General features: G+C 36.5%; 1 protein-coding gene across 4 annotated transcripts in view; it reads left to right on the forward strand.

Moving 5' to 3' along the window:
• Nucleotides 1-26,661, forward strand: part of ROBO1 (roundabout guidance receptor 1) — a 745,923-nt gene that overhangs the window by 699,200 nt on the left and 20,062 nt on the right. For 2 of the 4 annotated variants that reach the window (XM_074901485.1, XM_074901508.1), the window contains 7 exons: nucleotides 2,193-2,364; nucleotides 9,635-9,832; nucleotides 13,189-13,215; nucleotides 15,879-15,921; nucleotides 19,494-19,648; nucleotides 22,989-23,324; nucleotides 25,781-25,888. In XM_074901485.1, coding sequence (XP_074757586.1) covers nucleotides 2,193-2,364; nucleotides 9,635-9,832; nucleotides 13,189-13,215; nucleotides 15,879-15,921; nucleotides 19,494-19,648; nucleotides 22,989-23,324; nucleotides 25,781-25,888 — 1,039 coding nt within the window. The remainder of the gene's footprint in view (nucleotides 1-2,192; nucleotides 2,365-9,634; nucleotides 9,833-13,188; nucleotides 13,216-15,878; nucleotides 15,922-19,493; nucleotides 19,649-22,988; nucleotides 23,325-25,780; nucleotides 25,889-26,661) is intronic. The other 2 variants (XM_074901499.1, XM_074901493.1) reach the window with 1 other exon arrangement.

The raw sequence follows: 26,661 nt of genomic DNA on the forward strand, positions 1-26,661 counted from the left end.
CATGGACAGAAAAAGGACACAATTAATTTATATGTAATTGCTATTTAAGTTGCTATATGTAACTATTTTTTCTGTCTAAAAACTACATAAATGCAGAACCAGTGATTTCAGATTAAGAACTAAGAACAAGAAAAAAACATAGAAGTCTTGTAAAATTTTTCTTTCCTCTTTGTTTTTCTATTTCCTATGTCTTCTCCCAGAAAAAAAGTTACACATATGTGGGGGAGTTCTTTGTTTTCTCAGAGACTCAGATCTAAGGCACAAGTGTACTTACTGTAATTAAAGGATAAAATAAATAGGAAGGAGGATACCATCTTAATTAAGAACTGTCAGGAGCACACATAAAAAAGCCAAAAATTCAAATCACAGCAAGAGTCATTCCTTCCTTCCCTAGCATGAAGTTAGAAACTCTCTTGTTATACTAATTCTCTCTTCACTTACATGTATATATAATATGAATTCCTCCTTCCTTCATAACATTCTAAAAGTTTGTTTTCACTTGCCTGTTTAGGTACAGTCAGAGTATGACAAGTACTGGTCAACCTGATGTTTAACCTAACGTTTTATTAATTTCTCCATGCACCTGAGAACAAAATATTATTATGAATTAGTAGTGCATAGTTACAAGTACGTAATAAATTGTTTTTATTGTTTACACATACGCCATTTTAAAAGGTAGCAGTAACAATTTCTGTGAAAGACATAAGTAAAAATGTAGATTTAAATCAGTTGTTCCTCACTTTATGCAGTTCTTATTTACATAAGAGCATTTTACTAGACCATCCGTTACAATTTAGGAGCAATCTTACTAATAATGACACCACTATTGCTGACTGAAACAGTCTCTACTTAATATCAGAATATAAAAACAAGACTTCCTTCTCTTTCTGTGCTCTGATCTGCTCTACAGCAGCAGTTATGCATATGCTGCATTGGGATTCTGTTTCAAAGGAGCTTAAAATATATTTCAGATCCTCACAGCCCACTAGCCTTGTTTCAATCCTTGGCATCCAGAGAAGGAAAAAGGGCATTACCATGTCCTGAAAGTGAAATAAAATTTCCAGTGTCCAGGTGGAAAGGGTTCTACAGAAAGGGCCCTAGCAGTTCTATATGTGAAACTCTACCTCACTCACCTGGCAATCTCCACAGCAGCAGAATTGCATGAGGGATTAAGAGCAGCTATCTGGATACTAAATCTTTTAGGAGCTCCATATGTCAAAAGCGAGATCTTCCCTCCTGTGTACAGTCAGCACAGGTTCAAAAATGCTGCTGTTCTTAGGAAAGTTTGCTTCTTTACAGATAAAATACTGATTCTAACTAATTTAACTTTCTGGTTAAATATTAATTGTAGAGCAATACATTTGTGGAAAGGGAATAAAAAGGAAATCAATACAGCGTCATCAATTTTTTAGCAGATCTAGATTAGCTGCTCCTTCACCTTTAATAGCAGTTGAGAGTTCAACCATATTCTTAAAAGCATGTGCTGCATCAATGGTGCAGGCCTAAAGAGATAAATATGTCTTACCATATTGTTTTTCACAATCGTTTAATATCACTGATGTAATTTAACAAGTGGTGAATTGAAGTCATTAGACCTGTGTCTTGATCTCAACCAAAAAATGATATCTGGTATGCTGTTGCCTGTCAATAGAAGATGGCATATTACTCAATCTTTGCCTCTTGTTGCCATTTTTTCCAAAAAAGATAACAGTTGGATTCCAGCGTGACATCGGTTCTCTTTTGACATCATGTGATGAAAGACTTGCCCCTGCACTGGAGTGAAGAAAGCCTTACTTGACAAAAGATTCCTGAACAAGAGAATTGCAAATTCATTTAACTGAACGCTCTTACTTTGGTTTTTATGTGAATGATTCTTGGCTACGGGACTTCATTTATTTGTTCAGTGTTAACTAATGATTTTAGTTTTATTAGCACTGACGTCACTGGTTGAACTGTAAATGAATTACAATAAACCCATCAAATAATTTTAGTAGTTAGAGCTGCTCTTTGGAACAAGAAATATCTTTTCAGTATATAGTATATATACAGTGCCTAGGACAGCAATCCATGACTGCAGATGTTAGAGGCATTCTAAATTTCTTCATGCAGCAAAAAGAATGTGTCATCCTTCCTTCTACTTTTCCTTCAGTGTTGAATTTTGAACATTTATACATACACTTACTTCTCTGCAGGTTTGGTGTCTTGGCAATGAAAGTCGATACCATATAAACAAGACGGTAGATGGTTCCACCTTTTCTGTAGTCATCCCCTCCCTAGTTCCTGGTATTCGATACAGCGTGGAAGTGGCAGCAAGTACCGGGGCAGGACCTGGAGTGAAAAGCGATCCCCAGTTTATCCAATTAGGTAAACCTGCTGGTAATCCTACCTATTGGTTTCAGTGATTTTTGTTTGTTTGCTTTTGTCTTTTATGGCACCAGAAATACTTGCAAGACAAGTGAAATAGATAGTGTTACTTGATCTCTGGAATAGCTGGACTTGGCATTTCTTGTTTTAAACGTGCCTTAGAACTGCATTCCAAAAATGGGATTACAACAACACAGATTTTTTTAATCTCCCAATTCTGCAGTGCTTTTTGCTTATTGATTTTTCATAGTGAATGTTCACACTTAAATTGGTGTAATAAAACATGTAGGGGAGTAGCAATCACTAAGTGTTGGCTCACTTCAGGGGTGTAATTTGTCTTGATCAGATTTTACCTTTCTTTTTGAAGCAAAAAAACAAGACCATGCTAAAATTAGGCACAGTAAATATCAGCTGTGTGTGAAAGCTACTGAATAACCTGAGTATAGGAAAAAGAGGTACACAGATGATTTACAATAAACTTGGCCTCCTACATTCATTTATACCAAACATCTCTCTGTCATAAATGGAGATCAAGGACATTGCTCCTGCTGGCATTTGGGAGAAATGCATCTTTGCTGTTGGTTAGGTGAAAACTATTTAAAGTAGCTTTAGGTATAGTCATATGCTGCTTTACCAGTGTGCCTGTATCAAAATAACATCATTACAGTATATAATTTTGAAAGTAAACTCAGCATGTTGCTTTGGACTTTATGCCCCATCTGTCTCTGAATCATTAGTAGATCTTCCTTGTTATTTCACTTTTTATATTTAAAAATTTGTAATTACTGCATGTGAAAACAAGACTGAACGACTAATATATTCTTTGGAAAATTAAATATACATTTTCTTGTCTATTAAAATGAAGGTCATCTTTAACTAACTTACAAGCATATGATTCCCAATACAGATTTTATGACGAAATTAAACATAGCTCATATGATATTCCAATTAATATGTGCAAAACCCCATAGTCATTTGTTGGATTGTTCTTTTCTATAGCTAGCATCCATTCACAGCTTTCTACAACCAGCTTTCCAGTCAGCCAAGTTTGTTCTTGATTTTGATTGGCTTAGATTTTGAAAATTTTAAATGAGTGAGCCTTGTGAGTGTAAAATAATGGGGTAACATCGATGTTCAAAGCTGAAGACTTTGTAACCACTTTTTTTTCCTTTTCTCTGATGATAAGTACATGCTAAATCAAAGTGACTTTTGTAATGGAACTTAGTCACTTTGGGGTTTTGGTAAGTGGGAAAAGAAACAAAGGAGACTGTCGGGGTAAGATTTTTGCCTGCTTATGGGTTCCTGACATTTACTGGCAGACACTATGTTAGAAAGCATGAAGCAATCACACACCTTGAGGCTGTTCAAATGAGCGAGTCTGGTAGAATCCATATATTTCCTTCTGTTTGGGGTTTGCTTTCATAGTCTGGACTGCTTCTAATTAAGTGGCATGGCCAAATCTACATGTACTGTAGTAAAAATCCCATGAATTGGTTGTTAGGTGGCAAAGACCTGGAAAAAGGAGTCTTGTGGGGATCCATGCCACTAGAAGCAGCACAAAGAAATACCTACACAGTGCTGCAGTCCTTTCGGCAACTGCAGGAGGTTGCTGAAAATAGTACTTAAATTTAAAGAGGAGTACACTTTAGTAGCACAGATCAGCCTAAAATCATCAAGGCAGAAGAATGGCTGCAGTTTATCTAACTCTGCCCTGTGATACAAGTTCTCCTTCAGCCCCCGCAAGGAGGGATTGCTTTCTTAGTTCTTGGATGTGCTCCCAGTGTTGGGGTGGAGCAGACACTGGAGTTTTCTGGTAGCTTTTCTGAAGAAAGAAAATTAATTTGTTGATGTCATCAATTGGCACTTTTCACCAGCAATAAATTACATGGTTACAGAGCGAAGGGAGGCCAGGAAGGGGGAGGGAAGAGGACTAAGTATGCTACTTTTACAAGATTTGAAAGAGTCCTTACTCCCTGTACCTGTGTGCTCTAGGAACTGTGTGTTTGCCACTGACAACTTCAAGTTCCTACATTTCTGTCACTGATCCTAACTATTCCTTCAGGAGATCTTTTCCTGATATCTTAATTAGTATAATCCTTATGTTTTTTAACTAAATTCCCTATGTGGAAACAGGGTATACTATGTGATTTAGGTATTTTCTTTTTTAAAAACAAAAACCAAAACCAAACTTTCATTAAAATCAAACAATTCCTTATAATGTGTTTTTCTTACAAAAATGTGAGACTAGGTTGTGGCTGGCTGTAGAGCATCCAGAGAAGTCTTTTTTCCCCAGTGTAGCCTGTTCTCTTGCACAGCAACCTCATGTTTGAGTCTGCATGCTGTGCCGGGTTCTCCCGGGTTTGTGACTGTGAGAAGTGTCTGGGCAGAGTTTCAGCTGGGTGTGTGACAGGAGGAAGCTTCACCTGCCAGAGGATGCCTTCCAGAACAAAAAGGGAGGGCAGGAGACATTGGATTCTCTGAGAGCTGAGGTGTGCAATTGCCATCCCATGCATCAGCTGAGCTGTGATAACTGACCTTGTGCACGCACTTAACCTGTTACAAAGACAGGTACAAATTGTAAGCTCAAAGCTCTTTTCATTTTCCATGTCTCATCTGACATGAAGCAGCTCACTGAGCTGCGGTACCCCACACTTCCCCTGCCACCAGGGACAAGCCAATAATATACTTGCTTGTATTCAAAAATCACCTTTTAGTGTTTAAAATCATGAGATCAACTGAAAAATCATGTGTCGTCTTAAAACACTTCCCTTGGGGCTGCTAAATTGTCCTCTTGACTTTTGAATGACCCTTTAAAGCTTTCTGTGGGATTCCAAGGGCTTGGAAAGCCATTTTTTGTTTGTTTTTAAAGAAAAGTTGATATTTTACACAAAGAAAGACTGAAAGAGTTTTGGTGTTAAGGAAGAAAAATTGTATTTCATGAGAGCTAGCCACAGCTCACTATATTGTGCTTAATACTGTGCTGTGGAGGAAAAAAAAAAAAATAGAATCTTGATACAACTTCTTTTCTTTTCACAATGTGTAACTTCAGGACACTGGTTACAAAACGCTCTGTGCAGAAAGGTGAGAATTATCACAACAATTTTTTTTTTTTTTGCTGATCTCTAGCCTAACTTTTTGTGCAGTTATGGTATACCACCTGTGATAGCTTGGCAGTACTACCTTTGCTTGTTGACAAATCAGAAATTAAATTGGAACATATGGCAACCTGTTTTGTTCAGGGTACCAGCTCTGAGAAGTCCCACAACTGCAGTTAGTGTTATCCTTAAACACGTAATTTGTATGAATATATGCTATGCAGTTATTTATTAAGAGACGTCTGCACAGTTATTATAAATGTTAAGTGCATTATTGAACCAGTGGATGTCTCAAGTGCATAAGGCACAAGAAAGTCTCACTGATTCCTTATTATTCTAATTGCTTTATTTAGGAGATGCGATTTGTGAATAGCTGGCGTGCCTTCAGGGGTATTATTCTGTCAGCCCTTCAAGTACTTCCACCATGATGGTTGTAAGGGTTTTTTTGTGGATATGTTTGTCTTGTAGCCTGCAAACGACTCGAAAAAGTAATCTTTTTCCTTCCCTCACAGCAAACCCTTCCAAACCAGTTTGGGGCTGTCTCCTCAAACTGTATGTTCTAAGATGGAAGTGCAAAACTGATATTTTTCCAGTTTTGGAAACTTATATAACTAGAAAGAAGATAAAATAGCATATTCTTAACCTGGTAATATTTTACCAAATAGATTTCATACCGCATCATGTGCGTATACTTGAGGAAACACTCAGATATTATGTTGCATATTCCAGGTGTTCTGCATTTTTTGAATTACCAGAACTAGCGATGTTAACAAAACAGATCTTCCTACTTGCTGTTTCTCCATTTTGTATACTAAATGAGACAGGCATATAGAAAAGTACCATTCCATAGGTTGTACACGTACAGGGCAAAGTTAAGGTTGCTTGCACACCTGTGAACCTGGAATTTCCTGCCTTATTTAAATCTTTAGCATTCCAATCTTAATTGTATATTAACATTTTATTTGTTTAACAACTTAAATGTTAGTTTCTAATGTATTACTATTTATATGAATAATTGGCATTAGAGTGTTAGAGGTCTCAGTTCTTCTCAGTGTGAATTCTAGTTTTCATTGAAGTTTGAAACTTGAAGCTTCAAGACAGTCAAATCGGGTAGCTTGTGAGCAATAGCCATAGCAACATTATCTGTAATGAAAAAGAAAGCTCTTATCTTGGGATAGAAGAAGAAGGGGTGAGTCACTGTGATAATATGCTGGTTTCAGGGAGTTGTGGGATCAGCCTGCTCCAACAACTCTGAGGCATTTTCAAGTACATAAAATGCTGCGGCTGCTGCTCTGGCAGTAAGATGCACTTTGCCGTAGAATGTTTATGTTCACTTATTATTTTGGCACGTCTCCCCGAGGAGTGCAAGCAGGAACAGGAATGTTGATTATGAACCACTTACATCTCAGTCAAAGCTTCCAGAAATTTCCTGGGATGAAGAAAAAGTACTTTTTTTAGTTCAAGAGCTTTTTTCCCAACTGATCACTCAGGATCTCACAGGACTGTTACAGAGGGGGAAGACGCCCTTCTCAAAGAAAGGCTTCTAAGATAACGTTCCTGGAAATTCTTAGTAATCAGGGGTTCACAGATTTCATTCCCTTTGCTTTATATTTAGCTTACTTTCTATTTTTGAATTATAAGAGGAGAAGAACATGGGTCAAATATGGTCTCTTGAAAGCCGTTCCATCTTCTTTTCTATGATGCTCTTTATATGACTGTACATGAACACATACACTTTTTTCTCTTCAGCATGTGTGTAAATATATATCAGCTAATTTAATGTAATGGTTCTAACAGTCCACCCATGTGCAATGTGTCGTAAGCCTAGTTTCTTAAAAGCAAAGATATTATTATGCTGTTCTTATGCTTGTAATGGCTAGCAAAATAATACCAGGAAATGAGTCTTAATTAAAAATTAGAACAATAAATGTTCAAAGAGATTCTTCAGTATTTTGTAATCTTCAGACATACTTTGACTGAGCAATGCAAAATGTTTGTGTATATAAAAGTACTGTCTTTCTGTATGGCTGAATTGTTGACATGTTTAAAAAACAGTCTTATTTGGCTTTTGAGTTTGTGAATATTCTTTCCCTCTGAATTTGTTGCTTTAAATATATATATATTTAAAGGATTAGAGAAAAATTATTTATCGGACTTCTAAATTTATTCAGGACCATAGGTTTTCCAGAAATCTTTTGTTTTATTCCATTAAGATATACAAGGTAGTGTAGCTGTTTAGAGAAATAGCAGGCTTCCTCATTTTGAAGAGAGACTGATGGTGCAAGTTTTCATATCTTAATATGGCCTCAGCTGCAAAGAGACAAAAGATGAGATAGAGTGTGACAGATTTAATTCATTGGTCACAGTATACTTTATACATTTAAGCCCATCTGGCCACTTGTGTGGAACTTCACTTGGCTGTCTCCATAAAATCTGAAGCAACCCATCTTAACCTTGCACAAATAGGCATGAAATCTATAAACCCAGCAGACACAAAGGGTGTATTAGTAAGAAAAGAATGAGTCTGCCTGGTGAACTTTCAGATTAGGCAGTGCACTTAGAACCGTAGAAGATAAAGAGACCTGAAATACGGAATAAAATTTCCATTAAGGTAGAAGTCAAAGGCAGCAGTGATTCCTTGGCAAAATAGGTATTTGACCTTGGTGTTGCAAAAACTGAAATCTGGAATTCTTCACTGGAAGAAGCTGTTATTAATTTAACCATTTACCATTCAAAAAGGTATCTCTTTTCCAGAGGAGGTTTGTTGTTTGTATGATTTGTTGTGATTCTTACTCCTGTTTGTGTTGCTATTTCTTGTCTTTTACTTATACTTATTATAGGAGTAATGTGAGATGTCATCTAAAAATAAAAAAAACCTCTATTCGCTGCTTAGTTCGTAGGGGAAAGGTTTTGTTTTTTAAGTAAATAGGTCTTCATTTCTTACACAGTTTGTATTAATAAAATTAATAACAGCATCTTTCTCCTTAAAACACTAGTCCCTCATTCTGAATCTGATGTCACTACCGATAGTGAAAAGCAACTAGCTGTTGGATTTACACAAGAGTACAAATGGGTAATTCGAAGACCAAGCTGTGGAATGGGTAAAGCAATATCATCTCTGAGTAAAGGTTTTGGATTCTTGCAATATTTTGCTGGGCAATAATGAAATTTCCAGTAAGAACTCACTATAGCAGTAAAAAATCAGGAAGGCAGTATTTTGTCTTTGAGTTGCTTCATTGACGGTAGAAAGCATTGGTCCGTAGCTGAATATTCTTACTGCTGTTCCTAGAAAGTTCTTGCAAAAGTTCAGTGCAGAAAGAACAGAAAAGACTGATTCTTAGAGATGCTTTTCTCTATTAAAAAGAAATTAGAAGTATATGGAAAAATACATGTACTTTATTTTGATGTGGGCTATTTAAGGATAAACTGGTTTTGAAAAGAGCTGCTTGTGCAGTTATGATGATACTGCTTGACTGTTTTTAACAATTCATAACTCATTTTTTAGTTATCCTTTAGCCTTTTCATCCACGTTAAGAGGGCAGGATTGGTTATTTTGCACTTCTTTACATCTTTTTAAATATTCAGGGGTTTTTTTATTGAGGTCAAAGTGAGAGACTGCAAAGAGTACATTAGACTGTGTAATACAAGATTGAAGTCATCTGTCAGGAACTGCTAAATTAAAATCTATCCTTCAGTACCAACCTCATGTGAATGTGCTTTGAATTTGTAATTCTGTGATTTTCAGTTATGAGAGTAGATGCTTGGTGAGCTGACTTCTACTCATTTGCAGAGCTTGAAGAACAGACTATGAATGTTTCACACTTGAGTTTTCTTTTACTTGCTCTGTTCTTTGCTGACTTTCTGAATATTTTTCTGAAGCTGGTGTTGCTTTGCTAAATAAAAATAACAGCAGTCCCCAAGTTTGAAATTTATGAGCTTAACTTTGTGTGTCTAGTGGCCTGATTTTAGCAAGTTTCTTAAACAAAAGTTAGTGAAGTTAGACGTACCTCTCTTGTATGAAAAACAAACCATTTCTATCTAGACCTGTAAAAAGAAGAGCAGTCTTAAGGGTTTTACCTTGAATAACTGGACTATGGTTATGTCAGTTCTTTTTGTGCTGCCTTTTACAGTTGCTCATTCAAATTAATTGGCTATTTTGGGTGTCTTTTTTTCAGATTCTCATGGAAACCCTGTATCTTCAGAAGATCAAGTCAGTTTAGCCCAGCAGATTTCTGATGTAGTAAAGCAGCCTGCCTTTATTGCTGGAATTGGTGCAGCCTGTTGGATTATCCTTATGGTCTTCAGCATCTGGTTGTATCGCCACAGGAAGAAGCGAAATGGACTCACTAGTACTTATGCTGGTATCAGAAAAGGTGCCGTATTATATATTTCCATCCAATGGCTGCTGAATGTCTGTTTACTGGCTATTTAGCATCAGTCTCTTGTTCTTCTAAGACTCGATGCAAGAATTATCTCAGATTACTTCAATACTTTTTGGGAAGTGTGGATCAGGAGCCAGTGCAGAAAGCAGCGATATTTACAGAATGTGTTAAACCTGGCTTTAAAGCATAAGCCTTTAGCAAAATACCTAGACTAGCTTCTCATAAAGATACTCCTACAAACAACAAATGTAAAGGTGGATTTAAGACTGGGAGCTGTCCTTGCTTCCTGACACTGCACCATCTGAAAAGGAGACAGGTGGATGGTAGTTCATTGTCCGTCCTGTTTGGTCCTTTGCTTGCTGCTAAGATACTAACAGTGGCGTACATTACAGTAATGCTTTTGGTGCGTGTACTTGAATTTCCTTGTATTCCAGGGGGATGTGGTGAAGTGGCTGTTTGCAAAAGCACAACAGTCAATAATACTTTCCAAGACTCTTTCATAAATGCTGTTGTGAGACCCTTTGTTGGGACTAAATTCTGGGGCTATCACATCTTGCATCTGCATTCAGTTAGAGTGGCAGCAGTGGGACTAACTTAAAGCACTCTTTGTTTTCATGTTATTGATACCTTTTAGATCAGATTGTCAGTGGGCAAGCAGTGCTTTAAATTATACTTTGTGACAAAAATAGAATCTCTGCCTAGAAGGTCTTCTGGAATAAAAACTTGATTTTTTCTGATCCAGTAATCTTTTGATTAAGCCCTGAAGTTAAAGCTCAGTTCAATAAACTACAGTTCATCACATCTCAAAGCAGTACCTCATAGGCACTCATAGAGTGAGAACTGTAAATTCTGGAATTAATCAGAAAATGGGAGATCCTGCTTTTGAAGGAATAGAGGTGGAATTTTTGATATTTAGCAATCAAAAGATAGCTCTAAGCTTAAAAGGTGTACACATCTTAATGTATGAAAGGTGTCATAAGATTACATTCCTTAGTCACTTCAGGAGTGAATGTGGTGGGCAAGACAGGCAAATCTAAAATGTTTTTAAGCAGTGTATTGCTATGAAAAAGAAGCAGTGCTAAAAATAGCAGCTGAGGGGAAACACGGAAATAGTGCTGGAGTGTTGCAGAGTTTAGGTGTCCTTCATGCTATTAAAGTACCAAAGCTCACAGTAGACTTCAGTCACAGTGGTTGTAGCGGAGTTGTAACCACAGAAATTGGGGATGAATTTCACCTTTGATTTTGTTCTGCTGGGATTTCTTAGATAAGACAGACCCGACATACTGCTGCATTGGCCTGCGCTGTTTTGTTTTACTAATAGCATGCTGCCATACTGCCTTTCTACAGTTCTATCAAACTAACATCACTGTGCTTTCAGCAGTACCTATGATTAAGCAAAAGGCATACAATTTGTCCTTTAAAATGGTTACTTTAGTGACATCAGCTATTGTTCAAAACAGCTGTGTTTTTCAATATCTGTAAAAATATCTTTTGTGTAATTTGGTGATGATTTTAATGAAAATATACAGAGAAGTAAGATCTGCGTCTCCATTATCAAGTATTCTTCAAGAAAAAAGACATCTTTAGTGAAATATAAATTGCAGAGTAGTTTGCCGCTCTGCAGTGCATCAAGTCATCACTGCAAGCCCAAACTTTCTTCAGTCTTGCTTTTTTTTTTTTTTCTTTAGCTTCAGGCCTGACATCTGTTAAAATACTTCACTGCTCCCACACATACATATTATACTAGCACTCTTACACACTCAGAAGAGTCTATTAATAGAAGCTCTGAGAATTAAGTTGTTCTTTCGTGTGGTAGTGATAAAGATTTCATTTAGTTGAACCTCTGTTCATTTGTTCCTCAGTTCCTTAAGAAACTAAACTAGGTTTAGTACTTAGCTCACAGAAGAGTAATGAGACAGTAGTTTAAGGGGTTTTTTTCATGTCCTTGTGATTGCAAATTAATTTTGAGACACTTTATTCTCTTTTGAATAGCTCTGGTTTAAATGCACCTTCTATTTTAATGAAAGCTTGTTACTGTGGTTCTATATTTTTGAATGTAGCTAAATTAAGCCTGAGTGAGTGAAAAGGCCTAGCTCAAAGAAAATACAATGGAATTCCCAAGATAAAGAGCTATGCTACAAATGAACTCTAAAATGAGCAAATGCTCAGAGGTTTTTCTTTTTATGCTTGGTGTCATATCCCTGGAAATAAATTGGCTTGGTAAAAGCAGAGGAAAAGCTACAGCGTATCCTAAATTATAACAAGAAGATACTCTGAACTCCTCTGAAACATCAGAGTTACTGTAAAAATTAGATTAAACAATTGTTTTCTTAGCCAGAAACTTTTATTTCTGTGCCAGGTTTGCTGATCAGATTCTTTCCCGAGGCTACTTCTAGTGAATATTTTATTGTTTCTCTTACATTGCTCTTTGCTGTCATTAGATCGAAAAGGGGAATGTTAGCCTTTTTCTGGCCATCAGTGATAGAAAAAATATACTGTCTTGTCAACGGGAGGGGGAGCATGTGCTAGTAGGAAGAGCAGATGCTAGTGCTCTCTATTTGGATTAGAAGACCCTATTGATCCAAAGAGGATTTATAGTAGCTGTGAGAGTGAAGATTGTCAAGCAATGTCATTGTTCTGTTGTTAACCTCTCCCTCTTAAAGTCAAGGGTTGAAAGGTAGAAAGGTGTTACATCTAGGGAGATCTTTACCTCTTTTTGTGATTATTTAAGAAAGAAACATAATAACTCACTTTAACAGTCTTGTCTATGAAAACAAAAATTAATTGCTGCAGTAGATTTTGGTGCCTTTATTATAGTGAGAGTTGGTGCCATTCTTGATTCAGACAGTAAAAGAGCAGTTCTCTTTGTTCCTTTATATTATTATTATTTCCTTACTGAATACTTAAGTGTGCCTGTTAGTTCAGCATAATGAGCATTTACTTAGTGAACTGCAGATAAGATTCAATAGGATTTTGATAAGGCTTTGTTAAGGAATTTATCATTCTGCATTCTAAAATGATTAACAGTGTGGGGGTTTTGTTTGTGCAAGGATTTTCAGAAAAATCTAAACCACCAAACTGAGGGCTATTTGAAAGGCTAAACCACAGCCCAGTCCCCTCAGGAACACAATAGAATATGAAGCACTTTTTTTTTTCATAATAGTACCTGCAGAAACAAGCTTCTTTCTGAATTTAATTTTATTTCTATATTAATGTGACTGAACTACGGTGTTAGTTATATACATTTGTTTTATGTTCAGCTGTCTGCTAGATTTATACTAATGTGGTATGTTTCCCTTTCTCTCTTCAGCTTAATAACCAGTTTGTATTTTGTTTTGATTTTTCAGTCCCGTCTTTTACCTTCACACCAACAGGTATATATATATATTTGCACTTTTCCCCCCTTCTTTGTTACTTTAGCATGTGTTTGTGGTACTGTTTCTCTTTTTCTGTCATAACCAGCCCAGCTGTTCTGAAGGTTTTCTTAAAACAATTTAATTAATGACAGGTATCGTTATTTTGTTCTGTATATTTGCTGAGTAGCCAACACTTACTTCTGTTTGCGTGTACCATTTTGTAGCGTTCCATTTGATGCAAGCCTGTCATTTTTGTAGGATGATCCCATCAGTTTGTACAGTCTGGACTCTCTTGGTTACAATGGAGTAGTGTGGCCTTCTGCATCTAACGATGCAAAAGGTGCTTCTGATGGAGGAGGAATGACTTAGCAGAGCCCAGATGCTGACTTGAAAGGGATTCAGTGGGATTATGTTTGTTGAAACATTTGCTTCTTTTCTTTCCTCTGAATCTGCATTGATGCAGTGACTTAGGAGTTACCTGCTTTGGAACATACAGAAATTGAATGTTATAGTAGTTAGATTTCTTTGCTTGCTGCCTTAAACTGTTTTTGTGCTATGAAATTTTAAAATAGCCATGCTGTTCTACATAAACAGAGGTGAATTTCAAAATCAGGGTGTGTTTAAAATCATCTTTTACTTCTTTTTGCTTAGAAATGTACAAAATATGACATAACCTGAGCCATAACCCACCAAACTCCATGAGAGCCTTTCTGTTCCATAGAGCTGACCTTCAGTCGGTTCCACAGTCTGGCAGCTCAGCGGCTCTTCCTCTACAGTAGATACAATTCAGCACATTCAGTACCCACCAGTATAGTGCATGCGCTTCTTTTAGCTACAGCCTGAGTGGACAGGTTGTTTTCTTCCTCCTTTGTCCTAAATCCCTTATTTTCACAAGAGGTCTATGAGATTTGCAGGATGTGTATATCCAGGCAGTGTAAAAACTACCTACCCCCTCCTCTGCACACTCTGCAGGGCATATTAGCTCAAAATCGGGACTATATTAATTTGGTCTCTGGGCAGCAGCCGAGTTACATCCTTCCAAGTTGGACCGCAAATGAAGCAATCTCATGTCTGTCCACATTCATCCACACAGACCTAATCATAATGGGTTAGATTCTTATCCATGTGCTTTTAATCACATTGATTAATATCTTGTTTCAGAAGTCATCCTATTATGTTCAGTGGAGTGGCTTACTGTTCAGCATGAGCCAAAGTGGCCTTTAATATTTCTGAAGTCCTTTGAGATCCACGGTGGAGACAAATTCAAACTATTAGTATTTTGCTGTTACTTTAATTGGCTTAACAGAGGACTTCTATTGCAATCAAAAGTGTAGCCCACTACTGAAATTCTGCAGAGGTTGGTAGGTTAGATAACATATTTTCTCAGTTGGATTCTTAACATTAAAAGAAAATATCAGGGCTCCATAAGATAGGTCAGAGCTGCAAAATAAATAGCACTGAGATTTTATAGAAGAAATTGCAAAAACCACAAAGTATGTAAAACATTTAAAGGAAAAAAAAACACCTCTTTCAACCCAGGATTCCAGTCATTAGTTCCATTTAAATGGAACCAGACACTCTTCTTTAGCCTTACCTATAGTAAAAGACTTACCTGTAGCAATGCATCCTACGTTTTAATCCTGTTATTGTTGTCACTGCCAGCATTTATCTCTCTCTTGCAGACTCCCAGTTTGGAGTTCTTCTAAAGAGCAGAATTTGGCTGCTTTTTTCCAACGTATTCCTAGTTGGAAAATGTAGAATGCATCAGCATTTGCAGGGAGGCAATCTCCTTAACCCTTTGCCAAACACAATGCAAACTAGCAGAATATATAGCACTGTTTCTTCTTGGATGTTTGCATACTGAAAACTAGTTTTTCAACCATGATGCTTCCTCTGAAGGTTATGCAGTCCATGCCAACAAATAAATGTATGTGGACATGCACTTTGTTAATGTGTAATGCTTCTGAAATGCTAGAAAAACTGTTCCTTCTATTTTAGGAAGTATTCTTTCTGCCAGATGTTTTTTAGCAAGATTTATAGATTTAAATTTTTAGATTAAAAAGTATAATTAATAAATAAAATTGTAAAATGCTATAAAATGTGAAGCTTCTGTGGACTTTAAGTGTGCTTGTTCCGTGAGTGTAGTGCAGTAACATTCAGAAAGAGCATGTGTTTTCAAAGCAGTAGGTTCAGCTGTAATGAGCCATTGTTTACATTGGAAGTCAGGTCTGTTATAAAATCATGATACCTCTTTAATCTTACCAAAATAATAAGGTAGAGCAAAGCTTTAACATCTAGCCATTCATGAAATAAATATATGACCTAAATTCTTCCACAGAGTAACTCCACTGAAGTCAGCAGAGTTGTGTTAAGGATAAGTTCAACCTGATGTACGGCTTCCTGCTTTCTTAAGCAATACATGTGTGTGTGTGTTTTTCAGAACAGAACTGAAATATAAAACTTTGTTGGAGCTAAGACTAGCAGTTACTGAGCAACATAAGTATTATGTATAAACTTGCATTTGAAGGAGTAGCTTGCAGAATGAGGCTCAGTATTAATGTATAAACAATGCACATTTATTGTCTTAGCTAAAATGAATCAAAACCAACTTTAATACTGCTATCTAAGGAGTTTTTTATGACTTTTAAATTATTTCCTTTTTTTATCTTTAACTATTTCAGTAACGTATCAGAGAGGAGGAGAGGCTGTAAGCAGTGGAGGCAGGTAACTATGTGCTTTATTTTTAAAGCTATGAATCGTGTGCAACAAAATTTAAGGATGCTAGGAGTACAATTGTCCTTGTAAGTGATGGTAGAATAATCACTTAATATGTTTTAATTTATTATATTAATTTATACATTTCTAACATATATTTTTCTATGTAGAAGGAGGATATATGGTTTGAATTCTTAGGTTGTTTTCCAAATGAGTTGTAGTATTTTCAGCTTTAACTGAAAATATTTACTTGATGTAAAAAATGCATCTCAAAAAATGAGCAGCAGAGGGAGCACTTTAACTTCAAAATAAAGACCTGACTTACCAGCTGATGAAGGGAGTAAAAGTAATTAAGTCGTGGCATTTATGAAGATTAATAAATATAGCTGGTTCACAAATACTACAAAGAAATAAAACGTTTATTGGGAAAAATTGCTGAAGACATAAATGGCTTATAAGGTGACTCTTTATGAAAAAAAACTTGCTATGAATGCAAAACAGTTAAAGTATTGCTTACAAGAGATGGGGCACTGAAAGAGGGGGAAACAGGTAGGTTTTATATTTAACACACAAAACCCCCCGCTTTGAGAACCCAGCCCATTCCAGACTGAAGATTTAACTAAAACATGTTTACTGGGTTTACATTATTACTTAGGGAATGGCAGTGGACAAAACAGTAATTTACATTTTCTGTGTAGAAGTGAAGTTTTCTTCAGGAGGTAAAACAACGGTTTTATCAAAAAGGCAGGACAGAGTAGTGTCACTTTAGTAGCACATCTTTTTTTCTTCTAGGTCACATTAAAGCATACATTTTTATAAGCATCTCAGTTAAAGATTTGGCATGACGCTGAAATAAACTCTAAAATCTCAGGGAGTAGCTGGGTGATGAATTCCTATATCAGTTCCTGTTTCACAAGCTCAAGCCTGCACAAAAACTCGGCAATGGTAAAGATTAGGCATAAAGTTAAACATTCCCAGTCTATTTGAATGCTGTGCAGAGGCGAGGCTACTCTGCTGCTGCTGAACCTGGCACGTTAAGAGCACTTGCAGATATCTCTGTCCAGCACTGTATGCTGCTGTGTTGTTGTAGCCATAAAACCATGGAGGAAAACCTCTACAACAGTTACCATGTGATTTTTGAATGGACAAATCTGTAAATCACTGGGTTGCTGCCTTCACCCCAGGATAGTGAGAAAATAAGAGAGAACAGATATGAACCCTCGCTTTCCCTGACAAGGTTGTTCAAAAAGATATGCAGTTAACATCCTTTGTGTTCTTTGTGCCACTGTTCTTTCTCGCTCTTCCCATAGAACAAGCTAGACAAAGCACACTCACATAGACTCTGAGGACAGAAATGAACCTAGAATTGTCTACATCGTATACAGTCATTCTGGTACTGCTAGAGAAACAGCATCATTTTTTACTGTTCTAGTTTTAAGGATCAGTGCCACAATACAGCAGTGTAATTGATTCAAGGTGCTAACATATATGCTTCTTTTGTTAATTTGCATATATAGCATTTACAGCATGATGATGTACCATATTTTGTAGAATATGAAACATACTTCTGCAATGTAAAAAAAATAAATGTTATTTTTACATGTGAAATCTTTCTCTGGTTTCCAAACCTAAGGTTTTCGCTTCCTTGCATTATATTTGCAGTGTTTTGGAGAGGTTTAGCATTTTTGCCAAGTGCAGTTTTGTGAGCATGTTAAAGCGTTATTCAGAACGTCACAGTCATATATTTAAACATAATCCTCACTTCTGCAATGCTGAAAAAAATACCCATTTCTGTGGAAATCCCTTTTCTAGACAGGATTCAAGTAATGGTAATTGTGGTAGATTGACTCCAGCCAGCAGCCAGGCACCCACACAGCCACTTGCTCAGTCCACCCCTACCCCAGACCCAGTACAGTGGTTCAAAGGAATTTGTTGCAAAGGTTAAAAATCTTTGGAAATTATGATCTCCAGTTATCACCAGGCTGTGGAGCTGTAATGCAAACATCTCTTGCCTACAGTTCCACCAAAATGGCTCTAATCGGTAGAGTTTTTGTCTACTTATGTACCTCACACCACATTTCCTATGTGACAGCAGGTGTGAATGCAAAGGAAATTTTAGACGTAAAGAACCTTTAACTCTCTATCCAAAAACCCAGTACACAGGTCTTGAAAGTGCTGAAACATTCTGGAAGGTTTTGTCTCCTACAAACACCATGAGGTATAGTTTCATTGTAAGAGTGGAGTGGTAGGGAAAAAAACAGGGTATTTCAAATCATCTGGCCTGCTCACAGGACTACATAGCTCTACATTTATTTCAGATTTACAAAAATACTTGTTTAGTGTATGAGTTTGGTTGGCTTGTTAGCCTGACAGCAAGTCGATCCTCATCACCTCCTATGTTAAATTCTCAGATGACATATGCAGTACAGAAATATATATACACACACATATATATAGATCTTTTAAATGTCATTCTAAGACTATGACTTAAGCCTGTGGCACTGACAGACTATATCCCCCACAACTAACTGCATGCTGTGTGTATTCTCAACTTGCAGTTTAAGAGGATTAGCATATGTTATTTTTGAAGTGCATCACATTAATATTATGGAGACTAGTTTCTGCACTATTTCAAATGGAAAGTTGTCTGTTAAATCCTGTGATGAAAGAGACTGTGTTCCTTTTTATACATATGGTGGCTAAAATTACCTATTTTCAAAAGCGCCTTAGTTATCAAAGGCAATTTTAAGTTGTATGGGGATGCTACTTATATGGGACTTTATAACATGCCATTGCACTGAAGACTGAAGATCAGAGCATCTTTCACACTCACTACAAAAATTCAGCAACTTGGAAGCCAGGAAATGCTATTTCTTTCTGCTGATGGCAGGAATATTCTTTATTCCAGTATGCAGCAATGATACCTAGATATTTTTAAAGGTGTTGAGTATTCCTAGTTACTTTAAACTTCCACCCTCATAAAGATTAAGCGAGTGGTTTACTCATTAACAAAGATGTATCACACACTTAGTATGCTTAATGAGATCCAAACACACCCAAGCAACAGAGGTTTCTGTAATCTGCTGTTCCCTTTGGTCTGCTGCAGCTGTACTATCTGATGGTGAGGAGAACTTGGCTTCAGAAATCACGAAGAATTTGGGAGTATTCATATCCAAATTCAGCTCTTATTTCCGCATATCCATCTTGCTTCCATGTGTGGATTTTTTGTTTGTTTGACTTGGCAGTTTCCCCTTTTTTACCTTGCTTTCTTTAAGAAAGGAAGAAGGGGCAGAAACCAAACCCGAAGTGACAGATAAAGGTTGCACGCCAACATGTATGTGTAGTTTAGCAAACTGAATTGATACTGTCCTTGGCTGTTCACTTCAGAGTGTCTTAGCAGGAACAGGTTGTATAGGAAACTAGACACCATTAAATAATTGAATCAAGCTGTATTTTCAAATGCTCAAGCCTTTAAATATGTGATACTATTTTCTAATATATAACCTTTAGAGAAGAATATAATTGCAATGTGAAAATGCTTTTGTTTAATTTTTGAAATGACCAAGCTTTGTTTTTTAAAGGCCAGGACTCCTAAACATCAGCGAACCAGCCACTCAGCCATGGCTAGCAGATACTTGGCCTAACACGGGGAACAATCACAATGACTGCTCCATCAACTGCTGCACCTCTGGCAATGGAAACAGTGATAGCAACCTTACAACGTACAGTCGACCAGGTTAGATACATTTCTACCTTGCTAAGGAATCTTCTTTACAGAGTATATACTTCTAATACCTTAGAGAGTGTACAGGTTTGTTTATTTCCAATGCATTTAGACTTAATGTAGTTTCTCCTCTATGTCGTGATTATGCTTTTGGTCCCTTTTTGAATCCCTTTTTTTGGTCCCCTTTGGATAGTTGTAGCAAGCAGTAGGCTGAAGGAGCCCCTGAAAAGTTTAAGGTTACCAAAAGTCACACTGAATTGATACATTTCAGAATCTGAAAAAGAGTGTATAAGGTCATTTTTAAGTTTCTCTATACATCATTGTTGCTTAGATGGAGAAAGAGAAGTACCAAATGGTGAGATTTTCCTTCTGGTTTGAGTGTGATGAGAAGCAAGAAATGAAACATTGCTATAGTACTTGCAAGACAGTCAGTCTACTTTGGCACATTCAAAACCTCCCTTGCAGTGCCATTCTGTACAAAATGGGAAAGCTGGTTTTCTAGCTAGAGTGTATGGATAAAAAAGTTAACTTCGCTCTTCAAAGACAATTATGAAATGTTAGGTGAAGTGGTAATTCCCAGGAGCTTGGACAGGACTCAGAGTGCTCTTGAAGCAAACCTTGTGAATTCCATGGGAACATGGTTGGGGAAATATATCTGGAAGCACTAATTACTGCACATTTTGTTCTAAACGGTTGCTTTTGCTTTAACCTAGTTTGTGTTACTGGTGAGGAATGAAAATGAGTCTTTTCTGCTACCAGCATCTCTAGCTGATTTTTTGCTAGTAGCATTTCCCAGCATTTCAGAGAGGGAATATGATTACCTATAGTGAAGTTGCATAAGTGTAAAACAGCATTACCTCCTGTAATTAATGTGAAACCAGCCATAATGTGATGGTGGTAATTCATCTTCTGCAATATGCTGACTGACGGTGACCAGTGCCAGGTGCTTCAGAGGAAGGTGAGAAATTGTTAACATCAGAGACTTGTATCTTACCCTGCCCAAGGATATCATCTCCATAAATACCTACATAATAGTATTTCTGATCCAGAGATATTTTATTGTGACAAGTACAGACATACTTTAATGACATTACAGTAATAAAATACATTACACTCTAGCAACTGAAACTTAACAAATTCAGAAAAGGAAGAGAACACACATTTTTGAGGGTTGTAAACTTATAAAATCTCGTCATGAGGTGCAGTAGATTCTTTATCGGTTTAACCTTTATATTAAGCTTGGTTATGCTGCAAATTGATTCCTTCCATTCAAGTAGAGCTTATGAACTTGAGGGCCAGACAGGATGCTCGTAGTTGTCTTTTCTGTCCTGGAAAATCTGGCAAATATTCTTAATTACATCAGCTTGGGCTTGGCTTATGGTCTGAAGCAGCAAAGTTGGATATCCCCACTATAGTTGTGAACATGCTAAGTAACTATCCGTTTTTAATTTCTTTTAATTGTAATACTGTGTTCCAAGTCTACAGAATGGAAATGGATTGTTCTAAAAGTAGATGCTATTTAAAAAAATCTTAACAGAATAAATCTCTGTTATATAGATAAACCAGTTTTGTTTAAGTACTTTGTATGTGGAATTCTAATGCGTCTATGTAAAAACTGTACCTACTGCATATACTGTATCGATCATATTGTCCTACACACAAATTGGACATAGCTGAAAATGGAAGGAGATAAAATATATGTTATAAGTGACTCTGCAAGGTTATTATAGCAAAGCATGATCTATTAGGAATTAAGAATATGCTGGCTATATACTTGCCCAATGTAGTACAATAAACTTGGAAAGGAGGAAAGACTAGCATGATATCAGTAGATGAGAGAAAAAGCAGAAATGAAAACATTTGGAAAGTAGAAATAAGAAGTTGAAGACTGTAAAGCAATAAAAAACCATCTCACATAAGAAACAAAATATATCAAACAGTAAAACCTTTGAAAAACATAAGCTGGGAGGTATGAAATGTATAACGAGAAGCTGTATGTGCATGTTCTGATATGTTCTGTTCCTTAATCACTGAAAATGTGAATCAGGGGGTTTCTTCCTCAAGTAATATTTTTCTTCTTCAGGAAATATTTCTCAAAAAAGTTGTGTGTATTAGGGAATAATTTTATTTAGTAGTTACTTCATTTAGTATAATGGTCAAATCCTGAATTCTGTACTGAGTTTTATTTTGGCACTGTCTCCAGTAAATTAATGGTGGCCACAGGTAATGGGTTTCAGGTTTTGAATCAAACTCATTAGCATAAATATCACATGTTTTTAAAGAGGAAAACTATATTCCTGGTGATTGCTATGTAAGTATTGATGCATTAATCAGCTGGAAAATGAGAATTTTTGTTTAATGATCATTCAGTGGTAGTTTCACTAAGCCTTCTAACTGCTGACCCACAGAGTGTGTTATCCATTCAGTATCCTTCCAGTAGAGTGGATCTGGAGAGAAAAAAAAGTGTGCGGAGTTGCTTTCACGCAGAGGCAAGAGAACACATAAAGGCAGGCTTACTGGTTCACACAGTAGTGGCCGGAGCATCAGTACATGTCTAATTTATTCTATGCAATAAGCGGTGATCTCATGATGCAATAACTATTAGATGAATAAATTCATGCTGTCTATATGATATATATAGCATAGAGGACAACGGTATTACTTATTTTGCAATATCCAAAGCAACTCAAAGTTAGCAAAAATTCCAGATTCCTTTCCTGTCTTTTTGTTTCAAATCAAAATATAAAATTGTACAAGGAAACAATGATCAAATAAAGACTGCTACTGGGTACTGAGTTACCTTTCGCATTGTACTGTTTCTCTTTAATTCTGTTCTGTGTAATCATTTTTTCAGTCTGTTGTATAAAACTCTGTTGTATCTCTGTTTCTTATCACAAGTACAAGAAGGTCTAAATGCTGTTGAAATTACATGAGATGACTGTCACGCCTAGTTATTCCCACTATTAAGTTTTGGTTGATCTTTTCTTTCCATGCAAATTTATTTTAATCACAGTTATTTACTGGATATCTATACTGCTTTGAGACTAATGTCTAAAAATGTGAACGTTTACGTGGCCACTGTAGAAAAAGCCCAGCAAGGTAAGTCATTGTAGATGCAATTCAGAGTGTCTGAATTTACACTGAATCAAAATGGTGAACACTACTTTTGAAGCGGTAGTTTACAGGGTGAATAATATTAAATAATGTAAATTGTTTAGTTAATTACAGTATCTCTGCTTCATGGATGCAAGCCATATAGTTACAGACTAAAAAATTTTTAAAGGGAATTTCATTGAAAGTATAGTGTAAGCGAACAGAATGACCTTTTCTTTTTTCTTTCCTCTGTGGTTAGCCGATTGTATAGCAAATTACAACAATCAGCTGGACAACAAGCAAACAAACCTGATGTTGCCTGAGTCAACTGTATATGGTGACGTGGACCTGAGCAATAAAATCAATGAGATGAAAACCTTCAATAGTCCAAATCTAAAGGATGGAAGATTTGTCAGCCAGCCTGGGCAGCCCACTCCTTATGCCACCACTCAACTCATCCAGTCAAATATCAGCAATAATGTTAACAATGGCAGCGGGGATACGAATGAGAAACACTGGAAACCCTCTGTTCAGCAAAAGCAAGAGGTTGCACCCATACAGTACAACATTATGGAGCAAAACAAATTAAACAAAGGTGAAGAGCTTTTAGCTTCTTTCTCCTCTTTAGGCATCAGAGGAGTTTTGACCTTCTGGTGCTGGGAGTCTAAAGCTTTCAGGTTCAGCAGTTACAGGCTTGTGTGGTGCTTTTAGACCTCTCTTTTTAGATTTAGAAATCCACAGTTAGCAGTGTCAGAAAGTTAATTAGCACCACAATAAGCTTCAGATACTGAATTTATTGTAAAAAAACCCCAAGCTGTAGCTTTAGAAAAGACTTAAATAAAATACATTTCCTATGGATTTGAGAGTAATTTAAATTTAATAGTAGTTAAGGGATTGGTTAGGACAGAGTCTGGATATTTTATTCATAAACCAGATGCATGGTAGTCGCATTATACTCTACCTTAAATTTTAAATAGGTCAACCCACTCTTCCGAGTTGTGGATGGAGACTAATTAAATCTACATGTTCATGTGAACGAATGAAATTTTGCATATCAAACTCTGTAAAATTGTATTGTGTTGTACACTGGGGACACAAATGGAGTGATCCAATTCATTTTAGACTTGTTTCTAGCAAGCCTTCGATTCACTTATTGAGTGGCAATGCTACTGCACTTAGTTTTGGAAACTAAATTCCTTTGTTATCCTGACTGAAGTCTGTGGATCCAGAAGCTAAAAATAAATTGATTTCAGTGTTAACGGGAAACATCAGAATGTACTTTTGTGGCCTTGAGGGCATGTTTCTTTAATATAATGTGTGGGAGTTGGAAGAAATAGGTATGTGATTTCTTGCTAGTCCTCCAGGCTACCATGCAACCTCTTTTAATAACCTGATTTGCAAAAGAGTATCCTTAGTAACTGGACCCATTCTAACTTGGAACTTTTTGCATGGATTGTTGTAACTCCAGCAATCACACAATGATAAGTTATCCGGTAAAAAAATACGTTTCATTACAGGAATGTTGATTTCTCCACTGGACCCGTCTACTCACAGAGGAGAAAGGGCAATATAAAATGTGACACCATCCCTTGACATAAACATGTCAAAAGAAAATTCAATTTTTGTGACTCCTCACTAGAGGGTGAAAGCTGTATTTTTTTGTAATTATGCTTTCTTTCATGAACTGTGTATTACATATCTGTTTTGGAATTAAAACATGTTTGGTTTTTATGACCTAGAAAATACTGCATCTTTCAAACTGTGTATATTACAGTGCATATTCTCTAGCATATTGTAGTGTGGAAAGGCCCCCTTAAAGCATTGTCTGCTGACAGTCATATATACATATTTCAGAGTGTTGATTTACTGTTTATCCTCTGTGTAAACATATGCGGTATGTAGAACTTCAGCATGGTCTCTGGAATGCAACTAGACTGAGAAACTATTACAGAATACACTCTGGTGTGGAATTTATCATTTTGCTCTTTTTCTCATGCTTACATTATCACAAACATTTCTGCAGCAGATGGGGACTGGATTCTTAGTTTTGTTTATTTTTGTTTTGATTTGCTATTTATGAGTCAATAGTCTGATCTTGGTTTTCTCATTTCCTAAGTTAAAACCATCCTGCTGATGATTATACCTGTAGCTTTTGTGATGGGAAATAACCATTTTGATGAGTTACATGCTGTGCTTCGTTGTCACTACTTTATGTCCAGTGGTTCTGTTTATGATGCAGTTTTATTTGCTGTATGACGAGTAACTCGGCTACTTTCTGTTCTCTGTAAATTGTAATTCCTTTTTGGCATGAGAGTACTGTTTTGTCAGATGAGTATTTTTCTTCTGATAAAGTTTCACAGATCTGGTTGCCAAATCTAGATTTTAAAGTAACATATGTATATCAAGTGCTTTGGAACAGGAGAAGGAAGTTAAGGTAACGGCCATTAGCAAAAAAAGGCCCTGCTTGTAGCTAGAACCTGCATAACTCAGTGTAAATAGGAATCTTCTTGGAGCCAGCAGGCACTAAACAAAGACCTTTTCTGTTGTAAACCAAATTTAGTGGAGCTGCATTGTTGCTCCAGCAGATCACTCAGCCCTTGTAATACAGGCCTGACTCCTATGTGGGTTTGTCACCTTTGAAATACAAAAAGGAGCTACCAGAGTCCATTGGCTGCCCTGCATGTGTAAATTAAGGAGAGACCATGGAAAATCAATCAAGGTGACAGTCTCTTCATATGCAAAATACTCACACAGGTCGTGTATAAATCCATCAAGAGTTAATTGTTGCAGAAGCATTGTGACAAGCCTGTGCATAGGATTTCATTTCATTTTACTTAATTTTTTTGCTGTGGAGCCACTAAATTCCCATGTTTTTCCTTAAACTTAAATTAGAGACAAGATAAAAATAAAACGATTATAGGATTATTTTAATTTCAAAAAACTAATTTATTTCTTCCTTACTATTTCAGTTCTTACTTTGTCTTATAAAGCAGGTATATAAAGTAGATGTGTTTCTGAAGGGTAACATTAACTATACTATTATACTTGCAGATTACCGTGTAAATGACAATATTGCTCCAACTATTCCATACAACCAGTCATATGACCAGAATACAGGTGGATCGTACAACAGCTCAGACAGAGGCAGTAGTACATCTGGTGAGTATCTATAGTGTTTTCCAAACTTGAGCATTTTGGTGTTTGGATGCTCTAGACATGGTTAGACTAGTTACTGGATTTACAGAAGGGATAGCGGGGAGGAACCCCCCGACAGAAATACAGCACAGGGATGTTAAACTGCATAAAAACTGGCCCAATAGGTGCCTATATTTCTGTTGCATCTTCATGATTGCTTAGTGCCATTTAAATGGCACTTAAGTAATTGGTTGTCTGAAATAGTGAAAGTCATTAAATCAAATAGAAGTTGGATCTCCTAATGTTAATGGCCTACTGGTTAGTATTATGGTCTCCAAATGAGCAAATCTTAGAAATTCCTTTTCAGCTGTCACAAAAAAGAGGATTTTATGTATTACCTTCCTGGTACTTTACTGACTTCTTTTCCATCTCTTGGGTCTACTCACTCAAGACAACCTTATTCACAAACAGACTCAAGATACCAGAACATTTGAGAGATATCTAACAGAACTGCATTAAGACATTTTTCATTTTTTAAATTAAATCCATGCATTTTATTGAGTAAAAAAGCATGCATGCATGCATACATAAAATTTTTATAGATTTCAGTGGCTATATGTCAAAACTATTCTTGTACATCATTCAGATGTAGACAGTAGATAAGTTAAATTTTGTTTCTCAACACCATATGCTGTGCAAATATCTAAAAGTAAAAGTCTTGAAACAAGACAGCTTTTTGTGCTGGAGAATGCTGACCAGGGCACCAAAATTGGGCTCTGTGCTTTGGAACCACAGAA

This window comes from Athene noctua, chromosome 1 (genome assembly GCF_965140245.1).
Source record: "Athene noctua chromosome 1, bAthNoc1.hap1.1, whole genome shotgun sequence".
NCBI classification, from domain to species: domain Eukaryota; kingdom Metazoa; phylum Chordata; class Aves; order Strigiformes; family Strigidae; genus Athene; species Athene noctua.